We start from the raw sequence: 14,081 nt of genomic DNA on the forward strand, positions 1-14,081 counted from the left end.
GTCACTTGAAATAAATATTTATTTTATTCGTACAATTAATTGCTTCATGTAGGAAATTTATACCTCGTATGAATTAAAGTCCATGAAGACTTGTCAATGCAATTCAATTTCACGTCACTGTTACGATCTTACAGGTATTGATGAAATTACTTATAAGTAATTTACTGAATCAAGCATCATTTCCATGACGGGTCTTGACGCTCCTTGTCTGTCAATGGAACATAGACCACTCCCATTAATGATTTTCGTTTTATCCTGCCATCTTGGAGCTTATCAAACTGCACAAGAGTTTGATCTGAGTTCTCTGCACCAACTGGTACCAACATTCGGCCTCCAGGAGCTAACTGGTCTATCAACTGCATAAGAAATACACCATTTTCTCGTGATTAGCTCTGCGTGATGATCTCTTGCTAAGTCGAGTATCTACAAAGTTTTTATTGATGTATAATACTAACTGCTTGAGGTGTTTCTTTAGCTGCTGCACCAACATGTATTGCATCATAGGGTCCACCTTCTGGGTAGCCTAATCTGCCATCACCGACTATAGGGAAGTTTCATGAAAAAACAAATGAAAAAATCCATCAAAGAACAGCATCCATAGAAGTGGTCATTTTAATTCATGTGTTTCATCATTAGGTACAAATCTTTTGTATAGTTACCAACAAGTTTAACCCGCCCACTCTCGAGTAGATCAGGATTATCTTTTGTTATATTTTTTACAGCTGCTTCTTTGAGCTCTGGGATATGATCTATACCAATTGCCAGTCCCTGTGGACCAAGCATCATTGCAAAACATGCTGTCAGATATCCAGAACCTGAACCAACATCTAAAGCTCTTCCACCATCCTGTAGTTTGTCTTCCAGAAGTTGCAATGCGTAGCCATGCTGAACATAAGTTGATTTGTAATTTCATATGATATTATTGAGTAAAAGATTATTTGGATAAGGAAGAGAACGCATACCATGTGGGGTGCACTGATGGTCACTCCGTGGCCAATTCCTTGCGGTGCATCGACATAAGCTTGACCAATAGACGTGTAATTTCCTCTGTCCACTGATTGCATGGCTCGAACTACTCGATCCGATTTTATTATCTTCGAATCTAGGAATAATATTGTTTGAATACGGTGAACTTTGTTGAATGAACACAATTCCGTTCAAAATAATAAGCAAATGACTCTAACCTATGGAACATATTTTTGCATCAACTTGCCTTTTAGGTAGTGAACGAGCTCATGGTTGTTTTTACCGTGGAATCGACCGAACCAGGACATTTTTATGATGAGCTAAAACAATATCTACTAACTATGAAATCAAATTAGCGCAAGCAGAGTTTGAACCAAAACACGCACTTGTCATACATTTTTGTTCTCGAAATTTTTGACATCTCTTCGATCTCATTCTCTGTGATCTACTGTTTGCACTTGCACAGATCTCACGGTTAATGTAGCAATTGCACATTTACGGAAGCCCGGTGGGGACATCTAACTGACTGTTTCGGCGTATCGGCGTTTCCTACCTTATTTCCAACAAGTTCCCAACTACATAAGCGCAGATATACATCATCGGCGTAATCCGAGTAATGGGTGATTTATATTTCTCATAGGAATTCGGGATAGACATAAGTTCATCAATATTCTATATGCGCTAAACTAGAGTGCCAAAAGCGATGATCCTCATGACTGTCAGAGATGAATTGTTTGTAATAATTTATTTCAACTTGGTACGAATATGCCATACAATTTTCACCAAGAATATTGATCTAGCAATTATGACACAATTAATTTGCGGTATTTTTAGGTACACACTATCTAAAGACAGTTTCTCAAAATTTTTACCTAACGACATATTTTTAGGAAGAATGATCTTCTCGATCATCATCCTGAACTGAGAAAAAATACGCATAGTCAGGAAAGTGAAATTTCTACACCTATACCAATCTAAATGTACGTACCAGCATAGGTACCAGCTACAATAAAGAAAAACCATTCACATCTGAGAATAACAATGATAATAAACATGATAGTAATAATAATAACAACAACTAAACTCCTAAATCCCAGACAAATCGCATTACAATCTTTGGTATATGGTCTAAAAATGTCTTAGAACAACAGGTCACGGTAGATTATGGCGAATCTTTCACACAAGACTTTTCCCGTCTCCTCAAGTTAGCAAGTATATTAGAGATGTGTTGTACGGAACTGGATTACAGAAAGAACTGCCATAAAAAATTTACATTCGGCATCTAATTTCGTTCAAAAAAATGCTCTGCGTGCATAACAGTTCTGAACCGCTAGCTTACGCAATCATTAAACTGCTCGTTTCTTGCTATCCAGCGAGCAGGCACCTGGACAAATCACTGAAGACGAATTCTTATAGCCGTCAGGATTTTTCTGCTGCCATCTCCACGTATCCTTACCTGGATATGTTAGTCACATTGTTAAGTCATTCCGATAGTTTTGATTTTTTCAAAAAACTGTTTGACTAGTGTACAATTAACTAATGAACTTACACATGTCATCGATGTTCCGTGACGCATGCCATGCTAATTCCTTATTGGCGCGACTGGCATCAGCATAACTGGTAGCAATATCACCGGGCCGCCGATCTACAATTTCGTAGGGTATGTCTTTACCAGAAGCTGCCTTAAATGCTTCTATCACCTCCAACACTGAATAACCTCTGCCAGTACCCAGATTATAAATTTGAAACCCTGAGGGTTTCTGATGGAATATTGCCTGCAAATGGCCAACTGCTAAGTCAGTGACGTGGATGTAATCACGAACTCCTGAAATTAAATATTTAGTCCAAAGATGAGTGAATGGTGATTATTCAGATCTACTACATTCATCCGGCTTGCAAATAGGCATACCAGTTCCATCAGGGGTGTCGTAATCCTTGCCATAAACTGAGAGTTTCTCTCTCTTTCCAACTGCTACTTGGGCAATGTAAGGCATCAGGTTATTTGGCACTCCGTTTGGGTCTTCCCCAATATTTCCTGAGGCATGAGCTCCAACAGGATTAAAATATCTCAAAGAGGTGATAGACCAGGCCTAGATTTTTAGATTCAAATTACATTCACTCACATCAAACGAAACCCTCGAGAGGAGGATATTCAAATGAAAAAGAAAGAGGTCTGTACCTTATTGGAAAAACAAAGATCTTGTAATATTTGTTCAACCATATACTTGGATTTTCCGTACGGGTTGGTACAATTTCCAGTTCTGGACTCCTCAGTTAATGGGAGCTTGTCTGGTAGGCCGTACACAGTTGCGCTGCTTGAATAAATCATGCGATAGACACCATGTTCGCGCATTACTTCCAGGAGTAGTATTGTACCAGTGACATTGACCTTGTAATAATCCAGTGGTTTTGCGACTGATTCCCCTACAGCTTTTAGTGCCGCAAAGTGGATGACATTGTCAAATTTGTACTGAAAATGAACGATCGGTAATGGCGATCCTTTTTTTTCATTGCAAGTTTTCATTTGTTTGATTTCAAATGTTCCAAACAGTGTGATAAATTTTGAAAACCCGTACTCACCTTTTGGAATACACTATTCAATTCCTCTTTGTTTGTTATATCGACTGAATGAAATGCTACATGTTTTTTTGTCAATTCTTCTACCCTTAGTAGACATTCCGGTTTTTGTTGGCTGGATGCTGGGTTGGGAAAGAAGAAATTATTTCAAGTTATTAATTATTTAGAAAAATTTTTGAGTGCTAGAAATATATTGCCTGAAACAATGCAGTCTTGGTCGATCAATATTACCGAAGAAAAGATAAACTAATCATCTCATGCTCGTCGATAGCACTTGAATAGTAAAACTGGATTACTGATAAGGGCAGTCTATTATGAAGACTGTCGAACATTAAATGCTAGAATTTTCTAGCTTTTGACCCCCTCCTTTTTTCACTAACTCGGTCTTACCTTGGTAAGCATTAGAAAGATTGTCAATAACCACCACCTCGAAGTCGACATTAAGAAGCTCCAAGACGGTCAAAGCACCAATGTACCCAGCACCACCTGTCACCAGTATTGTCTGCCCTTTGCCCGACATCTTTCTCCTTTTCTTGAGTTGTTTTTTACTTCCCCAAAATACCCTCTAATCCAAGCTACTGTGAGAACAACCTTAAGTGTTATTGTTAGATAAAATTAGTCAGTTAATAGAAGAATAGTCTATCATAATTTAAGGTGTTAGTAACCAATATGTTATAAGTAAAAAGTCGTATTAACAACTCTGTCTATCTCGCTGTTGAAGTGATTTGTCAATGAACAATGTCAGTAATTATCAAACAAGGAACAAAATTACGCCAACATTGCGATGAACTATAAATTATTATGTCAAAGTACATTAAATGACATCGTGGAACAACTTTTTTGTGTTTACTAAATTTAATTAAGAACATCTTTCTCTGTACCTAACTACTGGACGTTGATAAATTTAAATTCTGTAATCTAAACTACTCACACCGTAAACTGCGTACCTAACACAGCAGCTTCGTTTTTTGAACTGAATACGTGCAAGCCAGCGATAACTGATAAGGTCAATATGACCTCGCGCCGCGTGTTCGTCGAACGTGGCGCGGATGCAAAATCGTAGGCGGGAACAGAAGATGATAGTCAAGAGTATCAAAAGAATTCCTTACACTATCAGAGGAAAAATGAAGGCGACACGATAAGAGGATAGAACACGACGAATCGTGACGAGCTGACGTTCACACGTAACAGAGTTGAATTTAGATGAAGACAATATATGACGTACGCGACATAGATACAACGCATGTATGTCGAGCAAAAATGTATGTATGTACACCTGCATATAATACACACAATACGCACATGTTTAACGACTGGTAGACGCCGGTTCTGCAAGGAAAACTGAGAAAGGGTACTGTCGGATGTGGTTTACAAATTTTACTTACATAGCTTGATTAACAGCACTTTCCATCTTATCTAAGATTTCTGAGTAAAACTTAAGCTCATACCGTGAGGTAAATTATTTTTTCTCAGCTCACGGCTTGCCAACATTCATTTACCGATAATGCACGCATATTAATTAATTGCGAGAAAGAACGTAACATTACATAACTAAGATGACATAACCTCACAGCGCTCTCATGGACCACCGAACAGTGTAAACAAAAGACGTCATTCGACAGCAAGGCAGATTCGACAGTCGAATTTTCAGGTTCCAATTAATCGATTGATCGCATTTCAAAATTTGAACACTACCCACTATTCGCGGTATTACGAGTCTATATCATGTTATGTAGAATCACGATCGCAGAAACCAATTGCAGATAGCAGTGATATATTTCAGGTATAAAATGAAAAATTATTCGACAATAATAAATTAGTAATCGCAAAGCGCTTATGTCATCCCACCAGCAAATTTTTCCATCTTGAGTTTCATAATAGCTCGATCAAGGAATTTCTCCGATACCTGATCCATTTTGCACAAGCAGATATCTACACCTGTTTTCTCTTATAGACGGTCGAATATGTCAGCTATTGTTGTGGTCGTCGTCGTTCGATCCAAGATAATCAGTGACCGACAGTACATACTGTATAGGTATGCCATCCAAGTGCAGATAATTATCGCAATGATAACCTTTTACGCACGCCAGCTATTATTTATCATCATGGAATTCCTGGAAACAAAATGAAAACTTTTTTTATATGTATAATTACGTAACTATAGTTTGCCTATGGAGGCTTCTATAAATATCAGCGAGCGCTCGCGATGTGTCAGATTCAGATTTTTACCTCCTCTCTATGGATGCCTATGCATCTATCATAGATTACTGATCAATATAAATTACCTAAGACGTAACAGGTGACGGTCCCGCAGGATTCGAAAGGAAGGAAAGAGTACGAAGAATAGCTCGCGGTGCGCGAACGACGCTTCCGGCAATCTGTAGGACTCGGGTACTCCAGCCACCCTCCTGCGATTGGCGATTTAACCGCTCCCGCAAATCGTTCAACTCCGAACTGAACGGTAAAAATTAATTGATACTGCAAATCAATTCGAAAACTTGCATTATACCAAATATAAAACTCACAGTTGCGAGTTATAAGCGGTTTCGAGGCGTCGTAATGCAGCGTCGCGATCAGCGAGTTCATTTTCAAGATTAGTGGCGCGTAGAGTGAGAAATTTTCCGGCCTCTTGGCTAACTTGTAATTGTTTTTGTAGTTTTATTGTTTGCTTAGTTTTCAACTTGTTTTCTCTGAAAACCGGAGTAATGCGAGAATGTAATGCATAAATATACAGGGAAAAATACACAAATCGCAGAAGAAAAATAAATAAAATATAAATTCAGTTCTGGAACCGCATTTTGAATCCCTATTCATACTTACTCCACAATTTTCGACTGTTGCTCATTGGTAGTGCAGAGTAATGCAATTTGGGAACTCAACCGACCCCGCAGATCTTCAATCTCAGATTCTGCAGTTTCCTTCATCGCTAGGCGCTCGGACGCCAGAGTTTCACTAATCATCACCTGTAAAATGGCATATGGGAAAAAGGAGATATTAATTATCAACTTCAGAGTATAAAACTTAAAAACACCAATAACCCAAAGAAATGTGATATTGTCGATGGTGGTAATAATATTCACCTTTTCCAGCAACATCTTCTTGTCCTCCCTCAGTTTAAGCAGCTTTTCTCTATCTTTCGATACCTGTCCGTCAAGAGCTGCCAAATGGGTTTGTACGGATAATAATTCATTCCGCAAGTTTTCGGCCGATACAGTTTTTTTTTCTACTGCATCCCGGAGTTGGCTCACATCTTGCAAAGCTTTTTCCTTCTCCTGTTGCGCATCTCACAGATCCTGAATTTTAGTATACGATCTATTGTGGCAACTCGGTTTTTATTATACCTACCGATTTCAGATGGTCCCTTTCGCGAGCAACGTCCTCCAACCGAAGTTTTGTCTGCTGCATTTCAGCCATAAGTCTGCCGACACGACCATTCTCTGTGTCCAGAAGTCGTCTTAATACGACAATCTGAATATGAAGGTGTTGCACTTGTTGAGTGAACTGTCGAATAGTCTCATTTAGCTGGAAATTCTCTTCACGCCTTCGTCGCCAAGCGTTCACTACCAAGGCTCGACAAACAAGACTTGCTGCTCTCGACTTGACGCCTGGTACCATTGATGCCTCACTCTCCGGAAACAAACCTCTGGTCCACAAGGCCACATCGCTACTCGGAACTGCTGCTGTTTCCAAATTCCCATTCGCCTTCCGCGACCGTCCTTGCAGGGATGCGGCACTTTCGGACCTGCTACAGAATTGAGTACGAGGATGGAATTTTTTATTGTAAAGGCAATCAACTTTTCTCTGGTCTGCACCATAATTCCTATGCGTACCTGAGGTTCGCAACATCCGATTTCGCGGCTACAGGTGATAGGTCGACCATCGATAAGCTCTTCTTAGACGCGATGAGCTTTGGGATTTGAGGCGTGATATTGCATTTTTTTTTGGCGTTGTTAGGACAGCTTATGGTTTTCTTGAGAATGTTAGCCCGGGAAGAGGTGGCGGGGGCAGTTCGGTATGAATTAATAGGGTTTCTGATCGGTCCTGGAACGGGTCCCCGTCGTGGGGCTCTTACAAATGCCGGTTGCGGGGGATAGTGAAGACCTTTGCGACCTCTGAGGGAGTACGCGTCATACTTTCGCCGGTTGTTAGCTGCCCATGACGATTCGCTTTGCATCCTGGCGACTTTTAGTTGTCCTTGAAATTGTTTTCAATAACTATTGCTTCGGATATTTCAAAATGTTTACATGTGTCAACTTTGCCAAGGGGATGGTGAAGACAATTGACTGTTACACCGACAAGTGAGGGATGAGTAATTTTTTATAGTCGATGGTTATCGGCAGGCTTGGATTCGTAATTATTTCTAAAGTTACGGTCGGGAATGACATTTCTTCGAATCTCGTCGGTCTATTATAATTGCCGCGCATCGGCCATGGGTGTCACGAGGTGCGCGGTAAATCCATTGGAAATTGCGCGGGCTGACAGTGTCACGTGACACATGTCGTCCAATAGTAGCACAAGTTCGTTACGCTTCCCCGAAAAATGTTGTGGTCATCTTTGCCAAAAATAATTTTCCTCCGCTAGTTGTGACGAAAGGGTTGGTACCGAGTGTTGGAGCGTGAAAGTTTATTTCTCGTGTACATCGGTGTGGTGATAACATCCCAAGCGAGGTGGCCATGTGAAGCTAGACCATCGTCGTGCGGCTCGTTCAGTAGAATATTAAACTTTGGCCTTTTTCAGAGGCCTTGACAGGAGCAAGTTTACTCCCAACTCATAACCACTCGGAGCCAGGAATCGAAAGAACAATTATCATTCGCTCGAGCATCCGACGATCTCAGTAGCTTCGTGCCATGACACGGGCCTCGAACAGGCGAGTCTCACATTGTCCTACGATAACGTTTAATTATAGCTGAGGAGACCTAAGCTCTTGGTTCTCCCAAAATAATGATTGGATCAGCGTTGCGCGGTGCGGAGTGTGGACTCCCGGAATCGCCCGGAATACAGAGCCAGATTCGGTACCTCGCATCTCCAAGCTTTCCTGCTCCTGTACGAGGCTGCAAATTATCTTTCCCTTCTCGACAGTTTTGTTATTTCTACTTAGTGTCAATAGACGGATCCCTTTGCTAGAGGATCGCTTTATAGGTTAATTTGAAACAGCTGTTTATCCAATAATTTCGAAGGTATTTACGCCTCAATCTGCACGGTCGCGTTTCATGTTTCGATGTCAAACATGTTCGGATAATTTCCTTACTCTGTCTTACCACGGTATTCTATTTTCTCATTCTCAGTTTATATTCGACCAAACGTAAACTGTTTCAAGTTTACCAAGAGCCGTAACGCTACTCTTCTCTACTTGTGGGCACGTCGCCAAACTAAAATCCCTGCTGTGGTAAATGTGCCATCAAAGATGTATCGTAATGTCAGATTTCATTGAAAAAAAAATCACCGCCATCTGCCAGTGCTTCTTATTTTGATACAACACAGTTCCAAATTACACATTTTAAAAATGAATTACATGTTTATCCTTAGTATGAAGTAAAACTACCTAATACCTCCCAAATATTCTTTTAACTCAGCGATGTCCATACTTTTAATTCAATGAATAGTAGTGTGCAAGTTTTTTGGGATTTATTTATTAATATGTTCCAATAACTAATGTTTATCGACATCAAACGTTTTATTGAAAATTAACATTTTCATTAAATCTTTTTGTTACCATTTAAAATGATGACATATTTTTATTTTTTTAATATTTTTGCTACCTCATTCATAGTTGCATTTTGTTCATCATTTGCTAATAATGATGTTCATGTATCTTCACAGATGGGAATAAAATCGACTATCAACTAGCCAAAGGCATGGAACATATCCATGGAGTACCGGATGGGAATACAAACATAAGTGATGTCCGTAAGTAGTTTAGTATTTAATCAAAAGTATCGGACTCAAACAAGCATTTTGTAGTTCTTGGAATCTACTTGTTACAGCATCAAATTTATCAACTCTGCTTCAAAGGGTCTGTTCTAGTGAACAATTTATAAATTACATGAGTCAAAATTTAGATTTTTAGTTGATGGGTATTTTTAGCGTTTTTACCACCTTGCTGAGTCAAGGTTAAAAAAGAGGTATTCCAGCATCATCACCATCACACACAAAGAAATTAGACTCTGCGATCTAACCCTTAATACTGTGCTATGCTTACAAAATATTGGTAATTAAGATTTTTTGTTTCTTGCATAAAATTACTTGTGCAGTATCAGTTCACAAAATAATTTTGCTGGTAAATGACCACACATGCTACCAGTACAATTATTCAAAAGCAAGGCCAAACTACAACGCTGCCAAAACAGCAACTCTTCCAAGAATTGAGTAGCTGCTGAATGATCCTTGGAGATGAGGGTAATTTCTGGTCTTTTGTACAAACAGTTGAAGTCATCCAGACAACGGATCCTGAGTTTGCTGAGTGCAACGGTGACGAACGAGGGCCACTTACCATGTTCTCGGGGGGTGGAGTTGAGACAGTGGGCACGGGCGGTGTTGGGCCAGGAAACATGAAGAGGGTAGCCTATGTCAAAATTCTGGAACAACCTGCCAGTAAAGCCCTCCGTTTTCGTTATGAATGTGAGGGTCGATCTGCCGGTAGTATACCAGGTGTAAATAGCACACCTGAGAACAAAACGTTTCCAAGCATACGAGTGAGTTCAGGATCTTGAATTCTTTTACACTTTGTCATCGTTTTCTGTGTAATAGATGTAATCTCCTCATCGATATAGATAGAAGGGTACAAGGGCAGAGCGGTGGTCGTAGTGTCATGTGTCACTAAGGATCCACCATATAAGCCTCATCCGCACAACTTGGTTGGTAAAGAAGCATGCAGAAGAGGCGTTTGCACAGTTGAAATAGCTACGGAAAGCATGACGGTAACTTTTGCCAACCTAGGAATCCAATGTGTCAAGAAAAAAGATATCGAGGATGCCCTGAGAGTTAGAGAAGAAATTCGTGTCGACCCTTACAGAAGTGAGTAATTCTTCAAGAACTTTGAACTTTCCCAACCTATATCCACCTTAAGAATGAAAATAATCTCTATTCTATCATTGTAGCGGGGTTTGCGCATCGGGCTCAGCCCACGAGCATCGACTTGAATGCAGTAAGGCTGTGTTTTCAAGTATTCTTAGAAGGGGCTGAGAAAGGAAAATTTACCGTTCCATTAGCCCCTGTTGTGTCCGATCCCATTTATGATAAAAGTGAGGATTACATTTCTAACATGTATTAGTTTATTGCACGAATATTGGTTCGCGAATTGTTTTTTTACCCGCGCGTCATCTATTTTCACAGAGGCAATGTCAGATTTGGTAATCTGTAAATTGAGTGATTGCTGCTGCACAGTAGCAGGTGGCAAGGAAATGATTCTCTTGTGCGAAAAAGTAGCCAAAGAAGATATACAAATTAGATTTTTTGAGGAACGCGATGGTCAATTCGTCTGGGAAGGTTTCGCAGATTTCCAACCTACGCACGTTCACAAGCAGGTATTACATGAATCCATTTTACAATCGCTACCGAATATCTATTTTATTCATTGGGATCCGCACTTCTGAATTTATAAGCATTCTGGTCAACAATGTGGAATATGACTCCCTTATCGAATTGATTTTACATTTTATGTTCATTGATTGATAATTTAATCCTGCACAGGTGGCGATATCATTCAGAACCCCCCGCTACCGAGTTTTGGAAGTGGATCAGCCAGTAAAGGTGTTCATCCAGCTACGCAGGCCGTCGGACGGTGCAACGAGTGACCCCCTTCCCTTTGAATTTCTCCCCTTGGATTCAGGTAGGCCTGCATTCTGGTCACTACGTAAAGCCTTTACAAGGAAGAAGGCTGACTACAATACATTTGATAAGATTTTAGCCACTGAGGCGTCCCTTCTCTCGAACGCTACTCCAAAAATAACACGAACTATTGACGAGTTCAATAACAATGACCTTGAGTTCAAAAAGTCGCATAATAAATTGGCCACCTTACGAGCTTTAAACGATCTTTATAACATTAAGAGTAACCAAGAGTCGCGTAGTAGAGATAACGCTCTTGTCAGAGATGACAAGTCTGTAAACGATTGTTACTCTGACAATAATAATATAACAGAAACAAAGTTAGCTACTGATAATTACGAAACCAACGCTCTTTTGGATAGCGAACGGGTAGGTAGGAATAGTAACGTAGGATTTGACTCGAAAAGCCATGTTGTAAATAGTAGTATAGAAATTACATCAACACATCGACCCCCCAAAGGCGGTAAATCTGATTGGTTCGATTATACTGAAGTGAGCAAGTGGGTTGAAAAAGGCCAAGATGAAAAAAATATTGAGAATGATGAGGTTGAGAATGCAGAAGAGGGTAGCAAGTCTCTGAATGAATTACTATCACAAGTAGCAGAACTAGACCAGATTTACGCCGACACCCAGACGAAACTGTTGAATGCGGCCCTCGAGGGTCAGCCCATGGACGTTGACGTTTACGACAATCAAACTTATACTAGTCTCCAAATGGCCATGAAAAATCCGATAGAGTTGCTCGAAGTTTCTGATGCCCCTGAAGAACAAAAATACGAGGATGTTGCCTTACCTGCTCATAGTCCCGTTATATCGATATCCCCACCGCCTTTAGTTGCAAAGAGAGAAGTCAGGCATGAATCAGATGAAAGACTCCCACCCCTTCCACCAAAAAGAATTCGGAAAACACCGTCGATGCCTGTTTTGCCAATTGCCCCGACCCTCCCACGTCCGTCGTCAACTCAAACTCTTGACGAATCTTCTGCCACTGTTCAGGCACCTCAGAAGACTTTGCCCTCTCTTCCAGGCACTTTGCCCAAACAATCAAAACCTGGAATTTTCTCAAAATTTTTTGCCAAGAAAGCAAAGAAAGATAAACCCGAAGGACCAAACATAGAGGTGCATGAAACAGGCAGTCAACCTAATATAAATATAGGTAGCAGTGCATCTACTCTATGCAAGGGTAGCTTTAATGATATATCTCCATCAAATATCCCTCGCCCAAGCATGACCAGCGTTACTAGCGTAAAATCTTTACGACTCGACGGCGATGAGTCCCCACCCTATGGCATAGAATTGACGGAGGCCGAACATTATGCTCTGTATACAGCTATGGCTCCCCATGCTACTGCCTCTGAGTTTGATGAAATGTCGTTTTATTACAGCCCAGTAGAAGGGGGTAAGATTTTGGCGGACAAAATTGATACATAAAACATTGTGTAATATTATTATATGTTGTGATGCCATTGGATCAGATGTTGATAGTTGAAAAATAATGCAGCAGCTGTTATCCACATCTTGAGTATCTAATATCGTCAGTCTGCTTAATGACTAGTTCAGATTTGATTTGTGTGCTTGAATACTGCAGACAAATTGGCAGATTTGGGCACATTGGCAATTTGGAAATTCTTCTGATGGCTAGCTCACATTTTTCTTCATCTGGCATCTCTGATACTTAGAATGATTTGAAGTACGTACTTAATTAGTAGTTATTTCTGTGACTTTTGACAATCAATTGTTATGTTCAGTTGATATTATTTTTCCCAACTTTATTGATCCTCGATAATTGAATGCATAAGAAATGTACGTGTACAAATTCAAATACATTTCATCGCTATATCTTGACTGTAGCTATTTTCTATCGGTGCAAGGTAGGAATTACAAGAAATCCAGGTTCAACAGGATAATAGGAACACTCAGATACGCCTGATTAGCTGTTCAAAAGTTACTCAGAGTTAGTCAATGACGAGCATATGCTATCTACTAGTGATTCTCATAAGTAGAAAACCTACACTCTACTAAATTAAAATCAATAACTATCGACCGTTTTTGATTAAATGGGACCGTTTAGTTTACGTTTGTTCATTCAGTTCTTTGCTTTGAGAATTTAATTTCTACGATGCAATGATCTACATAGTGATAATTCAAATTATCCAAATTTTCATTGTTTTTCAAAATGTCGTTACATTGTCATCAAATTTTACCTTACTTTATAGGAATATGAAGTAGAGTGATTTTCTAATTACGTCATTTGTCATCAATCATTATTTAAGAATAATAATGCTATTCGAAACATAATCGTATTGATCATGTATGAATACACGTATCTTGCCTAATATTTAGACGACAGCAATAATGATGACTGTAGTTTAGGTTTAGACTTTTCATAATAATTGGTCGTTGCTCTACCTACAGTATCTTTGGTGCTATATCTGCGTACAACGATAAATAAACCCATGATATTTTGATAGAGTCAAAGTGATTGCGCTCAGATATTTAAAATTATCTGAAATATCCAAATTCATACTGTTAGCAGTTTGCCTATTCAGAATTGTCATTTTAACTTACTAAAGTAGTGCGCATGTACGGGGATGTGAAGGATTACTATTATCCATTATTTTCTTACATTGGAAATATTTATTAATTGAAAAAACTATACAGTTGACATATAATTCGCCGTGCGGAAAGATTTAATTATATTTCCACTGCTA

General features: G+C 39.5%; 4 protein-coding genes across 17 annotated transcripts; 1 reads left to right on the top strand and 3 right to left on the bottom strand.

Moving 5' to 3' along the window:
* Position 1: 1 nt before the first annotated feature.
* LOC105691487 (protein-L-isoaspartate(D-aspartate) O-methyltransferase) lies at positions 2-1,456 on the bottom strand. Of its 3 annotated transcripts, XM_048649531.1 has the most exons (6): positions 1,353-1,422; positions 1,214-1,286; positions 963-1,102; positions 660-885; positions 456-541; positions 2-356 (listed from the first exon to the last, which is right to left on the bottom strand). In XM_048649531.1, exons 2-6 carry the CDS (start codon positions 1,272-1,274, stop codon positions 177-179), a joined length of 693 nt encoding a protein of 230 aa, XP_048505488.1. In that variant the 5' UTR covers positions 1,275-1,286; positions 1,353-1,422; the 3' UTR covers positions 2-176. The 3 variants fall into 3 exon arrangements, with proteins under 3 accessions (XP_048505488.1, XP_048505489.1, XP_012265410.1); XM_048649532.1 differs by having other exon boundaries at positions 1,185-1,456; XM_012409987.3 differs by having other exon boundaries at positions 1,214-1,454.
* Positions 1,457-1,696: 240 nt separating this feature from the next.
* LOC105691419 (UDP-glucose 4-epimerase-like) lies at positions 1,697-5,648 on the bottom strand. Of its 7 annotated transcripts, none has more exons than XM_020855485.2 (7): positions 4,929-5,143; positions 3,934-4,121; positions 3,547-3,665; positions 3,146-3,436; positions 2,876-3,056; positions 2,516-2,791; positions 1,697-2,422 (listed from the first exon to the last, which is right to left on the bottom strand). In XM_020855485.2, the coding sequence occupies exons 2-7, from the start codon at positions 4,061-4,063 to the stop codon at positions 2,313-2,315; spliced, it is 1,107 nt and encodes a 368-aa protein (XP_020711144.1). In that variant the 5' UTR covers positions 4,064-4,121; positions 4,929-5,143; the 3' UTR covers positions 1,697-2,312. The 7 variants fall into 7 exon arrangements, with proteins under 7 accessions (XP_020711144.1, XP_020711146.1, XP_012265407.1 ...); XM_020855487.2 differs by having other exon boundaries at positions 3,934-4,134; XM_012409984.3 differs by lacking the exon at positions 4,929-5,143 and adding an exon at positions 4,491-4,812.
* Positions 5,649-5,884: 236 nt separating this feature from the next.
* On the bottom strand, positions 5,885-8,057 carry LOC125499823. The gene is made up of 5 exons (XM_048649528.1): positions 7,374-8,057; positions 6,889-7,288; positions 6,624-6,815; positions 6,364-6,506; positions 5,885-6,021 (listed from the first exon to the last, which is right to left on the bottom strand). The coding sequence occupies exons 1-5, from the start codon at positions 7,715-7,717 to the stop codon at positions 6,012-6,014; spliced, it is 1,089 nt and encodes a 362-aa protein (XP_048505485.1). The 5' UTR covers positions 7,718-8,057; the 3' UTR covers positions 5,885-6,011.
* LOC105691483 (embryonic polarity protein dorsal-like) lies at positions 8,058-12,802 on the top strand. 6 transcript variants are annotated; one of them, XM_012409977.3, is made up of 8 exons: positions 8,058-8,210; positions 8,281-8,410; positions 9,364-9,450; positions 9,967-10,235; positions 10,314-10,557; positions 10,641-10,784; positions 10,876-11,066; positions 11,233-12,802. In XM_012409977.3, the coding sequence occupies exons 3-8, from the start codon at positions 9,399-9,401 to the stop codon at positions 12,799-12,801; spliced, it is 2,469 nt and encodes an 822-aa protein (XP_012265400.2). In that variant the 5' UTR covers positions 8,058-8,210; positions 8,281-8,410; positions 9,364-9,398; the 3' UTR covers position 12,802. The 6 variants fall into 6 exon arrangements, with proteins under 6 accessions (XP_012265400.2, XP_020711152.2, XP_020711151.2 ...); XM_020855493.2 differs by having other exon boundaries at positions 8,069-8,210; positions 8,293-8,410; XM_020855492.2 differs by having other exon boundaries at positions 8,127-8,410.
* The last annotated feature ends 1,279 nt before the right edge of the window (positions 12,803-14,081 follow it).

This window comes from Athalia rosae, chromosome 2, assembly GCF_917208135.1.
Source record: "Athalia rosae chromosome 2, iyAthRosa1.1, whole genome shotgun sequence".
NCBI classification, from domain to species: Eukaryota; Metazoa; Arthropoda; class Insecta; order Hymenoptera; family Athaliidae; genus Athalia; species Athalia rosae.